General features: G+C 35.3%; 2 protein-coding genes across 2 annotated transcripts in view; both read left to right on the top strand.

Moving 5' to 3' along the window:
- The window catches only part of LOC102801589 (uncharacterized), a 72893-nt gene extending 70366 nt beyond the window's left edge, over nt 1–2527 (top strand). Inside the window, exon 99 of the mRNA XM_085498397.1 lies at nt 2208–2527. Coding sequence (XP_085354523.1) covers nt 2208–2527 — 320 coding nt within the window. The remainder of the gene's footprint in view (nt 1–2207) is intronic.
- A 3984-nt stretch (nt 2528–6511) lies between these two features.
- Nucleotides 6512–21945, top strand: part of LOC102804954 (uncharacterized) — a 49861-nt gene continuing 34427 nt past the window's right edge. The window contains exons 1-7 of the mRNA XM_085498398.1: nt 6512–6554; nt 6659–6979; nt 7106–7174; nt 7530–7619; nt 9565–9654; nt 9859–9981; nt 11444–11566. Of these exons, the coding sequence (XP_085354524.1) occupies nt 6512–6554; nt 6659–6979; nt 7106–7174; nt 7530–7619; nt 9565–9654; nt 9859–9981; nt 11444–11566 (859 nt within the window). The remainder of the gene's footprint in view (nt 6555–6658; nt 6980–7105; nt 7175–7529; nt 7620–9564; nt 9655–9858; nt 9982–11443; nt 11567–21945) is intronic.

A 21945-nucleotide genomic window follows, 5' to 3' on the forward strand; every position in this document is an offset into this window, starting at 1 on the left:
TACAAAGTTTAATATTTTTATATAATATTATTGTCATATCGTTAACAAAATACTTTTTTTTTAAATTCAGCAGTACGAGTATTATTCTGCATAATTTTGTCATGTATCATGCTGTAAATAAAGTATGTCATGTTACGTTTGCAGAATTTTACACTGCGACTGACTCCTTTGAATCCACGATTGGAACTACGATTCCTATAATCACACAAACATCGCCGGTCATTACCAATCAACAGCATGGTCCAAGTTAGAAGTGTAATTGTCTCCCGCTATCAATTCATTATGCAGTTTATATGTCATGTAATTTGAAATCTTTGAATATATTATTTTGATCGTATACATTCAAACGTTCATAATGGTAAAATTGGATACTTTTTGAAGAAAAATGTGATTTCATAATGTATAGCATACTAGCATAAATGACATGTTGATGAACAATTATGTTTATTAATTACGCCAATTCTAGTAATGCTTCATTTTAAAACCATTAGGTGCTATCACTGATCAATTGCATTAAGCTGTTTCAATTGCATAAGCGAAAATTGATGATTGAAAAATTAAGCCAATGTATCCTGAACAATTATCACCACACAGAATGCTTTTTATGGACTTAATATTTTCGATAAAGAAGGCGCATTTCAAATAAACGAACGTGATTACTGGGAAGTTGTCCCACGGGGAGACGATTGAAGAGTTGATTCATGTTAACTTGTTTAGCTTCATTTATTTTTTATTAAAATATCAATTGTTCCTTAAAATGTAAATGTTACAATAAACATAATGTACATTTCACAGCAAAAAATAATATTCCAACCTTTCCTAACACGGGCGTTCTTTGGGGGTATTTGTGTATTGGATGAATATTCGACAGATACATATGCTTTATACCTGATACGACTAGCAGTGAACAAATGTGTTACTCCAATTAAGCATTTGTCTATAATTATAAAAGAGATGATTACACAACGCATAGACGGCTAGAATGTGTGTAGTTGCCATATTTATCTAACATACACACCAGGTAGAATCTGCACTTTTCACACACATAGGGGCAGGGATCGCATTCAGCCATATTAACATAAAATGTGAACTGTTGTAAAACTGAAATTTAGTGAAGTTTAAGTATGCACAATTGATAAATAAACACATATGTAGTATTGAGTGTAACATAACATTTACTCTATAATCGCCTTGCATAGATTGAATTGATTTCAATTTGTTGACATGGCATGAAACCATGTCAAATCGTCTTAATACCTCCCATAGTCGACAGGTCACACATTGTTATGGTTCATGCACCATGTATAGACTGTAGTTTAACATGCTTTCACATAATTGCACCCGTGCTGAAATTATCGCATTCTCTCTCATTTATAACGGGTGTAAACTAATACCAATGTCATATATTGCTCATAATATTATAGATTTCATATAACCAGTGTGATTATTGTATTGGCAACTATGTAGGGGAATGAAATATTTATGGTTTTAGTTTTATTATAAAAACTTTTGCCTCTCATAATTGTACAAATCATAATTTACAATAGTCGTATATTGTCTCATATATCAATTATATACGTTTAGTTGGAATGGGGTAGAACGTATTATGTAGTATCATGTGTAGATATTTGCACATTTAACATCACTACCTTCGACAATACAATTTATTTTCTTAATTCACCCCTTTGAGCATGTTTCGTTAATGATGGAAATGGAGAAATCAACAAGCAATCAGACTCAAGGAAGACTTGTACTGGGTGCTAAATACATCAAATGTATTCAAATAATCGTCTCGGTGTAAACTCCCGTCTGTCCGAATATTATTCTCGCACATGGTGGTGATCTTAAGTAGTTAAAACACCAGAATGTAAATAAGTTTTGATGAAATTTGAGGAAGATGCTGGATTAATCCGGATGTAAATTTTAGTATAATCTGATGAGTGTGTAAACAAAAACTATAGGCTTCAATGCGCATATATATCATACATCAGAGAGTGAAATATCAATATAATTTTGAAGAACAATAACGTTTTAAGGTCAAGCAACGATTTTAATAGCAAATACTTTTACTATTATTTCGTTCGCCTATCTGAATGTTTGTTTTAAAAAATCGTGTTTCTGTGAGCTGTAGACGTAATTCATATGTGTTTACATACATATTTTTCATGCATCAGTGTATACATATGATACATTTCATTTGATTACAGTTGAAGAAACAACATTAGTTCACACAACCTCTAACTTATGTCCAGATGGTAAATGGACAACCTGGTTCAACACTAACGACCCTAATGCGATAGGTGACTATGAATTAGTTGGGATGATACAAGCTATTTATGATGTATGCATGGACCCCGTCAGTATCGACTGCAGAGTTGTAGGTTCAGCGTCTTCGTATGATCAAACTAGTGGTCAGGGTAGAATAACGTGTGAACCGGATGTAGGTTTATTATGCTTTAATGAGCACCAACAATCAAAGCAGTGCCCAGACTACGAAGTCAGATTCTTCTGTCCATGTGGTAAGTAGTCTAATTTTAATTAATTAACTATTCAACTTTATATGTGTGTGATCAGTGGTTTTCTTGTTGATGGTGCAACAAAGTAACACATATTATTATATTTTATGTTTCTTTCAAGGAAATTAGAAACCAATGTTTCAAATAGACAATCAATTATTTATATTTCTGGTTTCATAAAATCTTCTCTCAATTATATTGATCTTCATTTGTTTTTACACATACTCCGTATTATTCCTACAAGAAACTAAAGATGTTATTAGACGGGTATTGATAGTGAATGTGGGGGAAATATCTTTGAGTATCACAAACTTTCCAATATCATATGATGTTGATCGTTTTACGAATTATTTCTTGAGTTATTGTTAACAATAATATTATTTCGAATAATTCTGGGAGTTTATGATGTTGACTAAAATATGTGTGTGTTATAAAACTGCAGACATTTGAGACGTCATTTAAAATGTTCCTAACCTCAACTTCTCCGCGCATAGAAATGTATTTTTCGTAGATATGGAAATGTAAACATGGGATAACAGGATAACAAATCTTGATCTGACAATATCAATATGCATAATATTATGTTAAAACATGTGGCGTGTCCAGAACAAACCATGTGCTTAATACATCTGACAATGTACTTGATTATCCAATGTGAGCTGAAATCATTATTAGTACGTGTATGTTGACATAATGAACATTATTCATATTGTAGAACTAAGCACCACAACTGCCACGCCCGAATTGACGGAAGAAGTTAGGCAGACCACCAAAGCTGATTCCACTACTATCTCGCTATCAACACCAGCAGGTATGTTGAATATACGTGCATATTTGCATATGTATGATATATATTTTTTTATCCAGATCATGACAACATTGTTTCATTTTCTTTGTTTGTGTTTTTCTTTGCAATATATATCATTTAATATAATTTTAATCCCATTATTAGTACAATGTTAATCTAAACAATTATAGCAAAATTCAAATTTAAATATGTTTTACAAACCCATTATCCAGATGTCCAACAAAAATTTTATGTTTTTCTCATGCTGTTCTGTTCCAGACCTTCGATTTTGTCCACGTCAGAAATGTATGTCAGTGTCTTATTCTAGCTCACACCAACAAAATGTGAAATGAGCATGCTCAATACCACAATCTACCTCGCAGATTTACGCACAGCGACACCTAGATCTGAATTAGAAACTATTATTATTACTATTATTAGGTCCTAGTGTTACAGGAGAATTAGATGTTGCATTAAATAAAAAGTTGTAGATATAATAACATTAAACTGCGCATAAACATATGTCATACGTAATCACTGTATTTTACAACAAGCACAATAATATGTTCTAATGCTTCACAGCAGTAACATATTGTAACAGGAAGATCCCTCTAGTATAGCACTGTGCCAAACATACATTACGTGCTTCTTCGGAGTGACCATGATTTGGATTTGATCACCGTAGTAAACTAAATTTGGGGATAATTAGAAAAACCGCCGCTAGCTCATTCACCGCAAACTTGTATCCCACTGAATAGTAACAGTTTAATTTGCTCACTGTCAATCAGATTATAGCGAATTATGTGTCCAGATTTGTTTACATTTAGAAGTCTGACTAAAACTATTGATTCAGTAGTTTACGTTTTGAATTCCAGAGGAACTTGTTTATTACAGACATATATGCGAACATATAATATTTTGACATATTATAATTTGATTTAATTGTTTCAGGAACTGTATACGCGCCTTGTATTTCTTCTTTCTACCATCCATCCATTTTGTATTTAGTGTAGATTTTTAATGGCCAAGTGTATTCATGTAACTAACCTAAACAAATTGTATATATATTATTCTAGAGTTTTATGTTTCATTATAACACTGAAATATATCATCTTATGATATAATTATCCATTTTTCCATATGAATAGAATCTTGGACTAAAACATCTTTGAAACAAACCACTAAAGCAGATGTAACCACAATTTTGCAATCAACTGAAGGTGGTAGGTAAACTTATATATACATCACTTATTTTTGTTTATATAATTAGTACAATCATTTCGATCACTATTACTTCTAGCATGATAAACTAGCGAAGGACAAATGGATATAGAAAATGCTGACTGACTGCACTCATACATAGTTTGTATCGATAGTCCAAATTATATTGGTTACTCTTTATATATTGATTATTAATATATTGTTAGATAAACATATCAAATAGTTTAATTGCTATGCAATATGAAATATCTAACTAGCTTTGAGAGAAAATGTTCACACTTTGTTGATTTTTAATATATATGATGCAGGATTTGCTCACACCTTTCTAAACACTTGACATAACACCATGCATACGGTGGAGATCATATGCGTATTTTTATGTATATAAGTTTTGTATTTTAAATCGAAAATTTCAATTTAAGAAAGGATTAGTAAACTATAATTTTAGAAACAAGTTTAAGTGTTCCTGATTTGTGAATGTATTTTTATTGCATTTCGGATGCATGGTTATTCACTTTCACACATATCACAGAACAAGGGATTATAACCGTAGCACCCGAGTTGACTACACTAGTAAACCAAATAACTGAAGTTGATGTCACCACAAGTTCGCCCTCCGCGGCTACTGGTAAATAGTCCAATATTAAATTTATTATGATTATTATTATTTACATACATTACAAAATTCTAATACAGGCAAAGCTTACATAGATGTGCTTTGTTAGTATGTTTTAACTTCAGGGGTTTCATTAATTTAACTAGCCTACAAAACTTTAAGTATATTCATTGTACACGATTTGTAATATCCATTGTATTTCGTACGATTATATGATAATTTACGTTTACGATAAATTACGTTTATCACAAAACAAGAGACTATACCCACAGAACTCGAGTCGACAACACCAGAAAAACAAACCACTAAAGCCGATGTCGCCACAATCTGGCAGTCTACAGCTACTGGTAAATAGAACAGTATTATATTTATTAGTAAAATTATTATGATCAAGACCAATTTACAGATATAAATCCGAATTTCAAATACAAGCAAAGCTTAGATTTTTCTATGTTTTTCTATGTCTGTAAGTTTTAATTTCAGAAAGCTTTTCATCAATCTAACTAGCCTACAGAATTTTGAATATATTCATTGTGCACGATTTTTAATTCATTGTATTTCGTACGATTATATGATATATATATATATATATATATATATATATATATATATATATATATAATCACAGAACAGGAGACTATACCCGCAGAACTCGAGTCAACAACACTAGGGAAACAAAGCACTAAAGCCGATGTCACCACAATCAGGCAGTCTACATCTACTGGTAAATAGAACAGTATTAGTAGAATATAAATATTATCTTATCCTAGTGTTAAGCCTTCTAGCTTGACAAAATGACATATATAATGGTACTGTATGTGAGAATGCTTCATCTCATAATATACATATTTAGGCGGGGAGATATTTCAATTGTCTATAACTGTGATGTTAATAAAATTGGCGTGGTCAGTCAATTTGACAGTTCAAGCATGATTGTCTGATCTATTAGACTATTTCTCATATTAAATACATTTATTGATTAACGTTTTATAGAAAATATTTACTATGGAAACACACTGCGTCTAAACACATAGCAATTGGAAGTATGAAATTATTGAACATGGCATAGAAGGGCTAAGTCATATGATGGATAGTGACCAGTTACAATATTTCATGATTCAATCTTGGAAAAATATACATAGGTTTAATTGAAGTATTCATTTGTTCGTCCATGTGTATATACAGCCAAAGATGTGCAAGTATAATTTGACAAAGATACACCAAATACAGATATAGAATATTGTTAATGAAATTGTTTTCGTTTTTTTTTAATTTGACGTAACACAATATTGATTGGCTTAAATGTGCACATAAAGCCATGAAGATATAATATATTTATTTCTATCTTAACATCAGTCCTACTGTATATTGATGTCAGATACATATCAAATAGCCCTTGAGCAGTTAATGAAATGTAAATTTTGGTACAGTAATTTCCCTCAACTACTGAATTATATCCTATATTTTGATCATTATTTGATCATGATTGTGAAAAATGTGTTTATTTTTATCTTATAGCAATTATTCATGAAGGAACAACTTTAGATCAGGCATCGTCTAACTTATGTCCAGATGGTAAATGGACAAACTGGTTCAACACTAACAACCCTGATTCAATGGGTGACTATGAATCACATGGAATGATACGAGCTACTTATGATGTATGTATAAACCCTGTCAGTATTGAGTGCAGAGCTGTAGGTTCAGAGTCTCCGTATGATCAAACTAGTGGTCAGGGAAGAATAACGTGTGAACCGAATGTAGGTTTATTATGCTTTAATGAGCACCAACAATCAAAGCAGTGCCCAGACTATGAAGTCAGATTCTTCTGCCCATGTGGTAAGTAGTATTTCGACAAGTACTATGCTAATCGCCTTTTTGAACTTTCAGTTCTATTTGTTTTTATTTATATCATATTCTGTATGATTATATACTGATCTACTCTCACATATGTCACTGGATTAGTTGATACAGTCGTAGCATCTGAAATGGCAGTCGCAAAAAAGACCACAGTCCCACAATCAACTGTCGCTGGTGAGTAAACACATATGTATATATGTATTAGTATGGTCATTGTAATTAAGATACCCTTTGTTTTAGAATTGCTAGCATAATAATATCTTGTTCATTTATTTCGTATCGGAGCATATATTTTAATAAATAATATTAAATAATTGTAAGTGTACAGACCGACGTGCTAAAGACAGTAGAGGTTATGTTCTTATACAAAATGAGACTTTTGTTCAGTTGCGGGTATTTAAGATGTTGAATAACTGCACGCATAATAAGCACTTTCATATTTTAATTTAACCATGATAAGTATATATTTTGTATCATCCAATCACAATCCTTTCGGAAAACAATGGATTCACGTATGTTATGGAACCAGGCACTATAGTCCAAAGACCAGAGTTGAAAACAGAAGTGAAACAGACCACCAATGCCGATACCACCACACTCGCGCAATCAACATCAGTAGGTATGATAACATTTCATTCTGTTAAATAAGATGTAGTGTGTACAAAACTAAATGCTTCTAGACATAAATATTGTAAATTAAATGGTCCACATGAACTGAATATGAGCCTGAAATAAAGAATTATAAAAAGAATAACAAAAATGCAAGTTTTCCCCAAAACAACAGATATGTTCACTAAAAATTTATATTATTGCCAAACAATGAAAATAAAAATGCCAGAGTCTTAGTTTTTTGACGAATATAAATATACCAGTAAAGTATCATATCATTTCTCACCAACTGTAATGCCTAATTATATCTTGACCAAAGTGGAGGTGTCGCGGGTCACGTGGTGGAGTTATCAACAAGACGTGTCTCAAATATAAAGTGACAAGGCATACTTGGATGTTGAATTGTGATTAAAACTGTGAATGCCATATTTTTTATCAGTTGCAATCGAGCGACAACAAGATGCGAATAACACTTGACATTGACATGACTTTTCCCAGAAACCTCCATCGGCAACCCATTAGCCCAGACGTTAATAACTTGCTTGATATTGTTCTAACCGCTTCGTTCACATTTTTCAATAATTGAGAAAACCGTCTTCTCCTCAACTCCACACGTTTCACCAAGACTAAAGCTGCCCAGTCTCAGCTGAGGTGCAAGGTCAAATTTACAAAAGTGATTAAAAAAATATGCCACAGTTATCTGTAGCAATTAAAGTTAGCATATGAATGCAACAGTTGAAATTACACTCAGCATATGAATACAAAAGTGTCCGGTTTACATTTAGCATACAGACATGTCTATAGTCTGTGATGATTGAACACTAATTTGGCACACACACAAAAAGAAAACGTTTTAGTGATGGACTTCGTCAACCAAGTACAAGCAGGAACTCTTATATAAAAAGACACGCAGAATAGCTTGAAATCTACGTGACTAAATGAGAATGTTTGTGCTGCAATTGTGATCGCATAACGAACAGATTACACAGTATATATTAAAGCTGAGTAGTCATCAATTCAGTAAGCATATCTTTTGTTTTCAATCCGTCACTGCACCTGGTAAGTAAATATATGGATGTCGTAATTACCCAAAGCTTGTCTCAAGTAAAGAAACCGAAATTGCGCACAGTAAATTTTCACAAACGATATAAAAATTATACAATATAATGTTTCATATTCTGATTTGTTTATTCTAATTTTTCCCGCTCTCTACCTTAAGTAAACCCTTGTGATTGTAAATACCCGTGGTGAATATCATAGGTTTTGTTTTCACTAAAACAATGATTACTTTTTATTGTTTTAACGTACATTAAGTTTGCTCGTAAAAATAATATCACTTTTAGGAAGAATGGTCTACCAAGTTGACATCACATAATACAGTATGAGGCAAGTACTTAAAAGTACTAAATTGCCTAATAATATAGTGGCCCCCATGATATTACTATATCGTATATTTAATCGAGTGAAATGTTTCTTTATCAAATTAATTCAAATGTTTTCATCGCATTACACCTCACGTTCTAATGGTTCCGATAAACAAATCCAGAACTGACGTCTTTGATCAATGCACCCTTCAATGTATGTATATAACACTCATGTTTGAAATAAGCGTCTCAAAACCGACCAGAATGTCTGGAGATAGTTTACTTATTTTCATGACAATTTTGGTAAAACAAGGTTTCAAACTGATGTTGAGGCTAAATGCACTCATACATGCCTGTACAACTTGTGTCATCGAAAGTCGTATACAACCTATTTTTTTGCAATTAGAATCCCTCAATTTCCCGAGAAAGTGTGTCTTAGTCCAATTCTTTAATTCTAAATCATCTTTTTGTAAGTTTTGTAAGACTGAAGTCTAAATATATTATTCCTGTTTATTTTATCTTCAATTTTAACACAAATCGGCATTCTGTATGGTGATACAATGATTCATTTTACATATATTACTTTACCAGTGACTATCACTGCGCCACCCGAGGTGACAACAGTAGGGAAACAAACCACAAAGCCTGAGTTAACCACAATATTACAATCAAATGAATTTGGTAAGTAGGCCTATATATATATATTTCTATTATCTAAAACTGTCACTTCAATATATTTCAGTTCAAAAGTATTATTCACTTGTTTTAGTCATGCGATTTTAATATCATATTTCGATTATTGCTAATGTTTTTTGTTTGTTTTTACTTTATCGTATCGTCATTAAGTGTTAACACAAATACAAATTATATTTAATATGCCACCAGACCCATTACGTTCCACCTCAAGTACTGGTATGTCAGGCGAATTTGAAACGAAATATATTAATCCATCTGTTGGTTCAACCACTGAAGACTTGCAATCCACATCTAGAAAAATAACTATTCCAGGTGTGATATTTGAATTGTTTTAATGCTATTGGTTAATATCGGTTAAACTACACAAAAGGTTCATTCTCAATTGTGATATATGATGAAGGTAATTTGTTATTCATGCAACAATGTGTTTGTCTGTCGTGTAACAATATCTGCACTCTCAGCATCACATGTATTACTGTACACTATTACCTGTATATGGAATAATATGAGTGACGACACCAATACGACATATTACGTCAACGTTGGGATCGTGTGAGATCTCGCACAACACTGTATATAGTCTGTGATGATTGAACAAACAATAACATGGCAGAAAAAAAAAACATTTCAGTGATGAACCTCGTCAAACAAGTAATAAAGAAACTTTTATTTAAAAAAAAGACACTCAGAATAACTTGAAATCTACGTGACTAAGTGAGAATGTTTGTGCTGCAAATGCGATCGCGCAACGGTCCGACTACGCAGATTATATTAAAGCAGGAAGGTCAATGCCAATTATTTTTTTTGTTTTCAGTCCGTCACTCAACCTGGTTAGTAAATATACAGAGTACGTGTTTACCCAAAGCTGGTCTAAAGTAAATGAACCGAAATTGCGCACAGTAAATTTTCACAAACTATTTAAATATTATACAATATAATGATTATTTTTTTATTCTCATTTTGCCCCTCTCTCTTTTACCTTAAGTAAACATTTGTGGTTGTAAATATCCGAGGTGAATATCAGAAGTTTTGTTTTCACTAAAACAATGATTACTATTTATTGTTAAAACGTACATTGAGTTTGCCTAAAAATAATATCACATTTAGGAAGAATGGCTTACCGGGTTGGCATCACATAATAGAGCATGGGACAGATTTACGGTTTTAAATACTAAATTGCTTAATAATATAGTGGTCCACATGATATTACCTAATTCTATATCGTATATTTTGTAGAGTAAAATGTTTTTTTATCAAATGAATTCAAATTTTCTCATCTCATTACATCTCATGTTCTAAAGGTTCCGATAAACAAACAATCTATCTATTTAACAATCATTTTTGAAATAAGCGACTCAAAACCGACCAGAATGTCTGGCAATACTTTACATATTTTCATGATATTTATGGTAAGACAATGTTTTATACTGATATCGACGCTAAATGCACTCATAAACGTCTACATAACTTGCGTCATCGAAATTCGTATACAATCTATTTTTTGCAGCAATAAGAACCTCTTAATTTTCCGAGAAAGTGTGCCTTGGCCCAAGTCTTTATTACTAAATCACCTTTCAATTTAATTTCACAAACACGTTATTTTAAATAAAGCCTCTCAAACTGAATTCTATATAAAGTGATACTGTTTATTTTATCTTCAATTTTAACACAATATTTCGATTGTTGCTAATGTTTTTTTTTGTTTATTTTTACTTAGTATCGTATCATCATTAAGTGTTAACACAAATACAAATTATATTTAATATGTCAACAGACTCATTACGTCCCACCTCAAGTACTGGTATGTCAGACGTAGTTGAAACGAAGTCTGTTAGTCCATCTGTTGGTTCAACCACTGAAGACTTGCAATCCACAATTAGAAAAATAACTATTCCAGGTGTGCTATTTGAATTGTTTTAATGCTATTGGTTATTTAAGCAATAATCCCCCCGCCGAAGGCGTGTATATTCAATTTACGACATATATGCACGAGCCGCAGGCGAGTGCATATATGGAGTGAATTGTGCAATATCGAGTGGTATACCCAACTTCGGCGGGGGGTTATTGCTATTATATTATACCAGTATATTGACTATTCGACAAAACTAGTAAAAAAAAGAATTTACTTGCATCTACTATAAGATTATGAATATGGCCCTTGAACATGAATATTTATAGAACAGTATGTAGTTGTACACTGAATGCACACAAAAAATGCACACGCAACACAAATTAATTACAAACTTCTTTTATTCCGCGTGATAACAACACGTATCCACAGTGAACAGCTTAAACACAGAAATTAGCATAACAAAAGATGACCTTTTACTGACTACGTCAACACCATTTGGAATACGGCGTCCTGTACACTTTGGATTAACAAAATAACAGATTTTCCACGTTTTCATTCCGGTTTTTGTACAATTTGGACTGTAATTGGCCCATTCAATGTACAGTTGTGAAATAAACCGGATGTCTGACTCATCATACTGCTTGTAACTGTGGATAATTGACGTTCAGCAGTACTTGTTTCGACCGAAGTTTGAGACACAGAGGGACGCAGTGGGGGAATCCGTGGTGGTGTATCATGTACGGTGACCGGCACGGCGATCTCAGACCCAACATCCGACCTGGATACATTCTTGGTATAACCAAGGATTTTTGACAGTATGCCTGACAAGTTTTTTCGTTGTTCTGAGGTAAGTTTGTTGGTGTATGATCGGATGCTCGCCTCGTTTTTGTGACAGGACACACGTACATGATATGTCTTGTCTCAACTCCGGCCGAATCAAGGACTGTGCACGCCGTCGCTCTAATACAGTGGTTGGTGTACACTCGGGACAGATCTGCAGCTTTCGAAATAACCTTCATCATCTTCCCTAATTTATTTACTCCCAGTGGAGAATTGCAATACCATGTATAGTCGTTGAATTCTACGTCATCCCGTGGTCTTTGAAAAAGATGGCAATTACCCGGATGCAATTTTGTTAGGTAAAATTCAAACGCCGCTACAGGGCACCGGTCGTTATTGGTGGCATACATTTTTGCCTGGGCTTCGTAATCATCGTCGGAATGATTTTTTGTTTTTTTTTGAAAAGCATATTCAATGATTTTTTTCCATCGGCATCGAATTTTGTCCTAAACGAATTCGCATTCCTTCCCGGTCACGTCTACCAAAATGAAAAGTTAAATCAAACCAAACTTTTCTAATTAAACTAACTGGAGTACTTGTCGATAGCATTTTGGTTTCGACCAATTTCTTCAAATCGTCCCTGCAGATTGCTATTTTGTGTTCAACATTATCAACTCCCTCCATTTTAAGTTGTTTAATTAAACCTTTGAAGGTGTTGTTGGCAGTGTTGAATTCACGGTCTTGCATACTGTTCAGGTTGCGATTATATGGTGATGAGTTGATGTGTCGGTTGATCGCCGCTCGCACTGCACCAAAACTCGATCTCCCGTATTTCTCTCCTGGTTGACTCCGCATCTCAGCATAAAACTGTCGTAAAACATTGTTGAGATCTTCAACACTCAGATGCTCGAATTCAGGGTTTTTCCCAGTTGATCTTAGCCAGTTTGTTTAAAAAAATGGGAAACAGCGTTTCAGTAAAATTGAAACCGTATTGTAAACAGTATCGTCTTACCGGTGAAATGAAAACAAGAAACTCACCTTTCACAATTCTTATTCCCCATCCTGTTTGCTTTTTTGTATTTTTGTGATAGGTAAATTTGATGTTTAAAAACCTTTCACTTAGGTAACCGGCATTCGGTCGTTTTCCACACTAGACTCACAAGAAACACACACAAGCTCCATTCATGTTCCAACGATTCTCTGCTAAGTCCCTGGTTTTCACCCAAGACAACATTAAATCACTTTTTATTTCTTGTCACTCCTTAACCAATTACAATCAGTATAAGAGACTCCAAGGCCTTGCCTTCAAACAAACAACCAATCACATGAAAGTTTTACACATCATAATCAATTGATTAATCGTCAAGCTATTTAGAAAACCACTACTACATTGTCAACACTAACTAATATTTATGTGGTAATAGTCTTGCAATAACATTCCACAAAGATGCCACATTAGTTAGAATCGCAAACAAGATTGGTTTAGGATTACAGCTACTGTACTGTAATCTTTTAAAACTGCAGACTCATAAGATGTCTTTGGCTGATTTCGACTAGCTCGCCATCTGGCCTTGTCATTAACCTTTATCAGTAGATGTCATGGCAACCACTGTCAATCTGACTGACTTCGTCATTTAACACCTATCAGTAGATGGCATGGCAACCACCGTTAGGCTGAAATATAAATCATGACACAACCCCCCTTTTTAAATTCTGCATGTTCTCCGAACATACCGTTCCAATACCAAGGATGTCATCACATTTATATTTCACACGTCAAATAAAATACACTCTAATATAACAAAATACATAGTTTCAAATGAGTAAATACAATGATTACATATGGTAATTATAATTTCAAATAAAAAGCTATAAATTTAAACACTACTGTTATGATTCTAAAATACATTAGTTATATATATATATTTAAATAAAAAGATTATGAGGTTAAATACATTGGTTATATTTTCGAATATCCTACTCTATCAAAAAGAGGTGCCAGCACTTCACTTACTACCCAACTATTCAGCCTCGGGCTCCCTATCTAATGCATACTAGTAATATCCCTGGGAATCTCAGTATATACTTCAGATAGACCTACCAACAATCTATAATGATTCCCCACTCCTTCCACAGCCATGCACTTACTATCTTTCCACTTTGGTATCTTAACGGCTTTGGGCAAAGGAATTACACGTTCTACTCCATGAAATTTGTATTTTAAATCACTCCATTCGATATTCAACACAGACGAAATTATACCACATTTAATTGTTAAATTCTCGATCACGGGTCGCATTGCAAAGGCCAAATGACTCGGAGACACGTACAGGGTCATAACATTTACCAAGACATACAGCTTGTCATTGGATATCTCTAAAATTAACTTAGTACGGGGCAATTTAGGTGCACGATACATTATAGAGCGATTACGATAACACTTGCACAATCGAATAACCGCCAATATCAATAAAAATCCTGAACACATCAAAATCAGAATTAAAGTTTCATTTCGAAGTTGGATCATGGAACTCTTCAAATCTCGCAAGGGATGGTCCGTAATTAACTCGTCTACTGGCAAATATAACGTTTTAGCCCGGGCCCTGGGAAGGGTTGCAATCAATATGCTCAAAGTTCTCACCTTACAAATTGTATATACTGACAAAATCAGCGACCCTGTGCATATAATAGCCAGAATGATTTCAATTATAGTAATAGTTTTGACCTCCAAAGACGGTAAGGCAGGGGTTTCATCAATTGTGTCACTAAATAATTTGTCCGCCATAGAATAATAAATTGGTTTGTTTTTCCTTAATAAATCTGTCGTTCTGTTTAAATCTACCACCAAACGTGTGTCAGAACGTACAATTTCCTCGAAATTTCCTCTGCTAATGGTGATGTTAGGGAGTTGTACTCGCCACAGGGTTTCATACATCGATTCCCCTGTAATTTCTGTCAAGTCATCTGGGTCATAAAAGGGTATTAAAAATGGCAAATTTGCCGGATGCAGAAACGTGGGGGCCTCGTCTTCTGTGCAACTAGTTAACAATGGCGATATATAGAAATTGTCTGAATGTATAGCGCATCCGCATGGCAATTTAATTATACACATTGTACAACCTTCGATAGACTCTGGGCTTTTATCCCCGCATGCTATTAACCATTTTGTATCATTGCTATTCACCAAAATATTCCCCTGTCCGATTTCGAGAATCTTAGGGTCGTATACTGGATTAAGTATTAAATCTATTTTACATGTGTTATGAATTTCCTCTTTATTATCATAGAACAAAGCCTTCGTACACGACGACTTACGCATATTTATCATGGTAATTACAGAGGGACAATCTTTTACTGTCAGACCAGTACAAAACGAAATTTGGTCTGTACTCATTTCAATGTAGTAAGTTTCATCGTCATTAACCCCAAAATACTCTGCAACTGACGTTACCTTCGTGCGCCTGTTCTTTGCTGTATTATTGTCGAAATGCTGAGGTTTATCACCTAAATCATAAGGGAGGGGCATAGGCATGACTATCACTTTATACACTTCGAATATGACGTTTTTTATTGTAATGGGGATTCCAACCTTTATGTACACATTATTGTCTGTACGCCGAAATGTCACTCTCGCATTATGGTAATAATAATTCAAATTTGTGTATGCTATATCAAAATTAGGATATTTATTTCGTAGTTTCTTTCGCACTGCCCTTAAAGCATCCCCTAACACCCGTGGTCCAACCAACTGCAAAGGTAACCTTTCTTGTCTCCCTTTCAAGTAATTGTAACGCTTGCAGCCGTTGAATAGCATATCGAAACATTAAATGTGTGGATCGCCGTTCATAATTTAATTCTTTTTCTAACGCCTCTTGATTTAGTTCCATTCTGTTCAAGCGTTCTCTCCATTGCGATAAATCAGATACGATCGAATAAATGGCCTCATGGTTTTCCTTAATCCCATTCAGAGCATTCCCTATTCTTTTATTTGTTGTGAAAACATATGAATTTAAATCATCTTCGTATGCAACAAATTGATCTGTCATAACCTCGGTGGAACTTTCCAATGCCGCTACATGTCGTCTCAAAATATTTACGTCGTTCGACGTGGCCGTTCCGAATAAAGATTTCGATACCTTCCCTACAAAGTCTAACAATCCTCTCTTCTGTCGTTCATCACCCAAATCCTTTTTCTCTATCTTTGGAAATAACACACGAATCGCTCGCTCATCTCTCGAAATATGATACATATAGAACTTATTCCGTTGCTCAACTAACTTCAAAGTTTCCCCGTATTCCTCACAAAACTTCGGAATGAGGTGAACTGTTTCATTCGAACATAATGACCCATTCACACTCATCGTAGGAATATCTAAATAAGGTATTGCGAACGTACGATGCCAGTACGTTAAGCTGTTATCGATGTTTGCTACTCGTTCAAACAATACTCCATAATTGGGGCGCAGAACATAATCTCTCATCTGCACAGACGATTTCCATCGTACGACCAGTAATACACTAATAAATATCAACGCTATTCTCATCTTGACATCAATTTCTCGGGAGACGCACTATAAATTAGTAATGAAATGAAAAGAAAGGGGTATGACACATGATAAATGAAAAATCCGTGGTCAATTCTCAATTTACGTGGTCGAATGGTAGGATTAAGTACCCACCTAAAGTGTTTCCTATGTTCTCATCAAAATGTCCATGGCGTCACCGCCCGGCGTCTTCATGAAAGTGTGACCTCCAACACCAAACCTGTACACAGCTAGAGTGCGGGCATCACACCTCCATGTAATTTAAACTTGGATTTTATCATGGATTCTTTCCACGCTCTTTGAGAAATGATCTCGTATGAATGAATTCGTTAAGTATTATTGTTAGTAATGAATGATGTGCGTCCCAGGGCCTAAATAACATTCGTCTTGTCACACACTAATCTTTTTTTAATATACTTCTAAACTATTAATCAACTTCTTCCGCTTTCTCTTATTCGCTTTTGTCGACCCCATAAGGGGTATCGGATGGTCTTCTAAAAATAATCTCGTCTGTTCGTTTAAATTTTCATAACATTCCCAAGAATTTTGATCTTTTGGGTACCCCACCCATTTAATAAGATACTCTTTTCTACCGTTCCTCAGCCTCCCCTTAATAATTTTTTTGATACCAACATATCGGCTATTCTTACTATTCATCTCTGTGTCTCTGGGTCCTACCGAATCATTTTCTCCTTCAGGTATATCATCTAAATTAGGAACACTTTCTCCAGGAATTTCCGTTTGAGTGGGTGGGGGTTCACTTTGCATTTCCGTACCCCTCTCATCAGTATTCACGATTTCAAACTCAGGGGCTTCCCCAAATATATCCCCGTCATTTTGTTCCTCGCGTAAAGCTCCCCGTTTCAATCTGTTCACATGGACTATATTTTTAAATATTTTCCCATCACATATGCGTTGCAATCGAAAGTTCACGAGAGATACTTTTTCGAACGTGCGATATGGGCCGTGCCACCAATGTTCTAATTTTTTACTCAACCCCGATGTTGCTTTTGGCGTGTACAAATAAACAATATCCCCAACTTGGAACGTACTCTCTTTCGCTCACCGGTCAAAATAATATTTCATTTTTCTTTGATTAGCTTCAATGCATTTTAAAGCAGTCTCATGGGCAACCATTAATTTTTCCTTCAGTAATTCCGCATAATCTCGGGGTACTTTATTCTCTTGTTCTGGTTCTAACAACACTGTGTCTATTGGCAACGTCGCCCGTCTCCCATACGTTAAGTAAAACGGTGTTTCTTGAATCGTTTCCTGTTTAGTTACTCTATACGCAAATAACGCGGCCGGTTTAAATACATCCCAATCTTCCTGTCTAGAGTCGCAAAACATACTTAATATTTGAATTAATGTCTGATTAAAACGTTCCGTATTCGCGTTACATTGTGGGTTATATGGCTCTGATTACTTCCGACAAGAAATGTTGACCCCTGTCTGACAAGAGACATCTTGGTGCTCCGTACCTGCATATAATTTCATCAAATAGAATCCTAGCTGTTGTTCGAGCATTCATGTTTTCCGTCGCAAACGCCTCAGCCCATTTCGTAAAATAATCAGTAAACACGATAATATACCGATTTCCCGCTCGAGTTTTATGCATGGGCCCAATAAAATCAACTCCGACCCTAGGGGCTTCTATTTTTAACGGTATCAAGGGGGCCTTGGAGCGTAGTTTAGGAGATTTCCTAGTGGCGCAATCTACACACGTAGACACCCAACTGTGGATTTCAGAAGCCATTTTTGGCCAATAATAACGCTGCCTGATTGAAGCATAAGTTTTTGCAAACCCAAAATGACCCGCCGTTACTTCATTGTGAAATTGTTCTAAAACGCGATTTCTTAATTTATGCGGAATGACTAACTGTTTTACGCAATCCTGTTCTTTACTAAATTTACCCTTGGAGAACCAGAGGTGATATAATTTTTCATTTTCCATAACATATTCGTCTCTAGTATATGCTAATATTCGCGCCTTGCGCGGTTCAGGCGGTAGGGTGCCGTTTATTAAATAATCTATTATTTGGCTTATTTCTTGGTCGGCTCGTTGCATTTCGCTAACATTGCACCAGCCTGTGTCTGCAGGCGTTCCACCGACCCCATTTCCTTCGCAATTTACGTCTACTGTTCCTTCATTATTAATTTCTGGTTGGGCTTTATCAGTCACTAAGGATATTATTCCAATCAAATCATCGTCTTCCTCTAATTCTGTAAACGTTTGGGGCCCCTCATAGGTACGTCTAACAATGCATCCGCGTTTTGGTGAATCTTACCGGGCCTATGTACAACTTCAAAATCATACTGTTGTAGCGCAATGACCCACCTTCCCATTCGACCCTTAGGCCTTACTAACCGAATATATACTTTAAACTTGAATGATCTGTTATTACCTTGAATTTTGCGTGCCTTAAATACGAGTCGAAATATTTAATACCTACCACTACGGCCAAAGCCTCTAATTGTGTCATATGATAATTACGCTCTGCTGGGGTCAACGCCCGCCCACCATACGCAATAACTCTCTCACGCGTGTCTTGTAATTGCGATAAAATAAAACCAATGGCTTGCCCAGAGGCGTCGCAACTTAATATAAATGGTGTCTCAAAATCGGGGTATGCCAATATAGGTGGATTTGTTAGCGCCTCTTTCAGCTGTTCGAATGCCTGTTGACATTCTTCCGTCCATTCAAACGCAATATTTTTGCTAGTCATCGCATTCAAAGGCCTTGCTATTTTCGCATATTGGAACACTAACTTTTTATAATAATTACAAATACCTAAGAATCCTCTCAAACTTCTTACATCACGTGGAACGGGGAAATCCCGTATGGCTGCACATTTTTCTGGATCTGCTCTGATACCGTCCTTACTTATCACATGGCCTAAATACTTCACTTCTTTACACGCAAAATTACATTTCGATAACTTCAGTTTTAAATTAGCCTTTCTTAACCTTTGGAATATTTGATTCAGGGCCCCTTAATGTTTCTCAAAAGTATCGGAAAATACGATTATATCATCTAGATAAACTAAACAACTCTTCCAATTCAATCCCCTAAGCACAATATTCATGAGCCGTTGAAATGAATGTCCACTCCCAGCGACCCCCATCGGACAACGGGTAACAGGTATGGCTCTAATTTTGTGATTGCATTCAACTTTCTATAGTCAACACAGAATCGATAAGTACCCCCAGGTTTCGTAACCAAGACAACCGGAAAACTCCATTCTGAGACAGAAGGTGAAATTATATCTTCAGATAACATATCATTAATTTGTTTTTCAATCTCCGATCTTTTTTGAGGAGTGACCCTGTATGGCCGACAACTAATTGGGTCGGGGTCGCCCACCAATCTTATTTTATGTTGGATTATATGCCATATGTCCGGCAATTTCAGCAAATATATCTCCATTCATATTTAAAAATTTCCTTAATGTTTCTTTTTGTTCAGAGTTTAAATCTGCCCCCGCCATGTCAACATTAAAAGGGTTTACAGTTTCACTAGTGTAATCATCATACTTAAACTCATTCAACTTTAAGTGCTCCCCCTCTGAGCCGACGTTAATTATGCCAGTATCCGGGGTCAAACAATGTATCATTCCAACTTTAATGCCTCGAGGAATTTGAATTTATGTGTCTAACGGATTCATTATTCTAATTGGCACCTTATTCTTATGTATTTCAAAAATGCCTTTTGCAGTCAATAACCCGTACTTAGATAAATTATTCACGCACCTATTTTCTGCAATTACACCATTTGGATAATGATATCGAGTTTTACAAGTTATAATTTGCTGTGTCTTGGGAGGGATTGTAATACTATTTTGTGTCCATATTGGTGACTTTGGTCTCAAGTGAAACTTTCGGGATGAGAAATCAATAACTGCTTTATGTTCCGCTAGAAAATCTGTTCCAATTATCACATTACTTTTTGTATAGTCAACAATGTGGAAAGGAATGGTCACTTTTTGATCCGCTATTTCTATCTTGACATAGATTCGACCTCTGAGCGGAACTATTTGACCGTTCACAGTACGTGCTGAACTTCGAAGGGGGGATATATTTTACGATTTCTTAAGTTTGGAAAGTTTCGCATGAAACTTCTTGAAATAACTGAAATCTCAGCTCCCGTGTCTACCAATGTCCATACATATTTATCATCTAATCTTACTTTAATTAAGCTGTTTCTATAGATATCGGTTGATACTGAACACAAAAGAGGGCTTTCTACCATTTTTTTCCCATGGCTAGTCGGTCTATTTTCCGCCCTTGCTAAAATAGACTTTTTGGGTTTAAATTGCCCCCCTGTTTTTCGTTATCAGAATTTTTAGCAATATGGCCTTTCGCCCCACAACTATAACAAATTATTTCTTTCAAATTCCCTTTTTGTGCCCATCCCCGACATTCTCTTGCCCTATGACCTCTTTTGCCACAATTATAACAATTCCCACTGAAATAACTTCCACGGCTAACAGCCGGCTGCTGAATGACCTTGCTTATTACAAATGCCGCATATCGGAATTGTATTGAATTTTCTACCTTGGTGAGTTAGGTTTGAACCAACTTGACTCTCTGGTCCCTGGAACTGCTGCGGGCTGTATACGTACTGCGGTTGATGTTGTTGTAATAATTGTTCAGTTTTCTGTGCTAACCTTTCCACGCTGAGTTCAATCGCTGATAAATCTGCGCCATTCTTTTTTTTTCTCCCCTTCCTGCATATGACAAGCTATCTCACTCAGTCTGGCTCTTCGTCTGGCTTCATCAATCGTTTGAGGCTGATGGACAATCACCTGACTCTTGATGTCATTCCGTAGCCCGGCGCGAAAATAACGTAATTGTTCTTCGGGTGTTTTACGAAATCGGGCACAACGCGACTTGATATTTGCTGAGTATTCTTCCACGGATTCGTCGGCTCCCTGTTTTCGCTCAGACAGTTCTTGTTCTAGTATCCAGACTAAATCGGCGTTTTCAAAATATGCAATAAAGGCCGCCGTCAAAGCTTCATAATCATCTCTTACTTGGGCTGGCAATTCATTTACCCACATCTCGGCTGGGCCAGTCATCAACATCCTGAAACCTGCAGCT

This window comes from Saccoglossus kowalevskii, chromosome 4 (genome assembly GCF_978046115.1).
Source record: "Saccoglossus kowalevskii chromosome 4, keSacKowa6.1, whole genome shotgun sequence".
NCBI classification, from domain to species: Eukaryota; Metazoa; Hemichordata; class Enteropneusta; family Harrimaniidae; genus Saccoglossus; species Saccoglossus kowalevskii.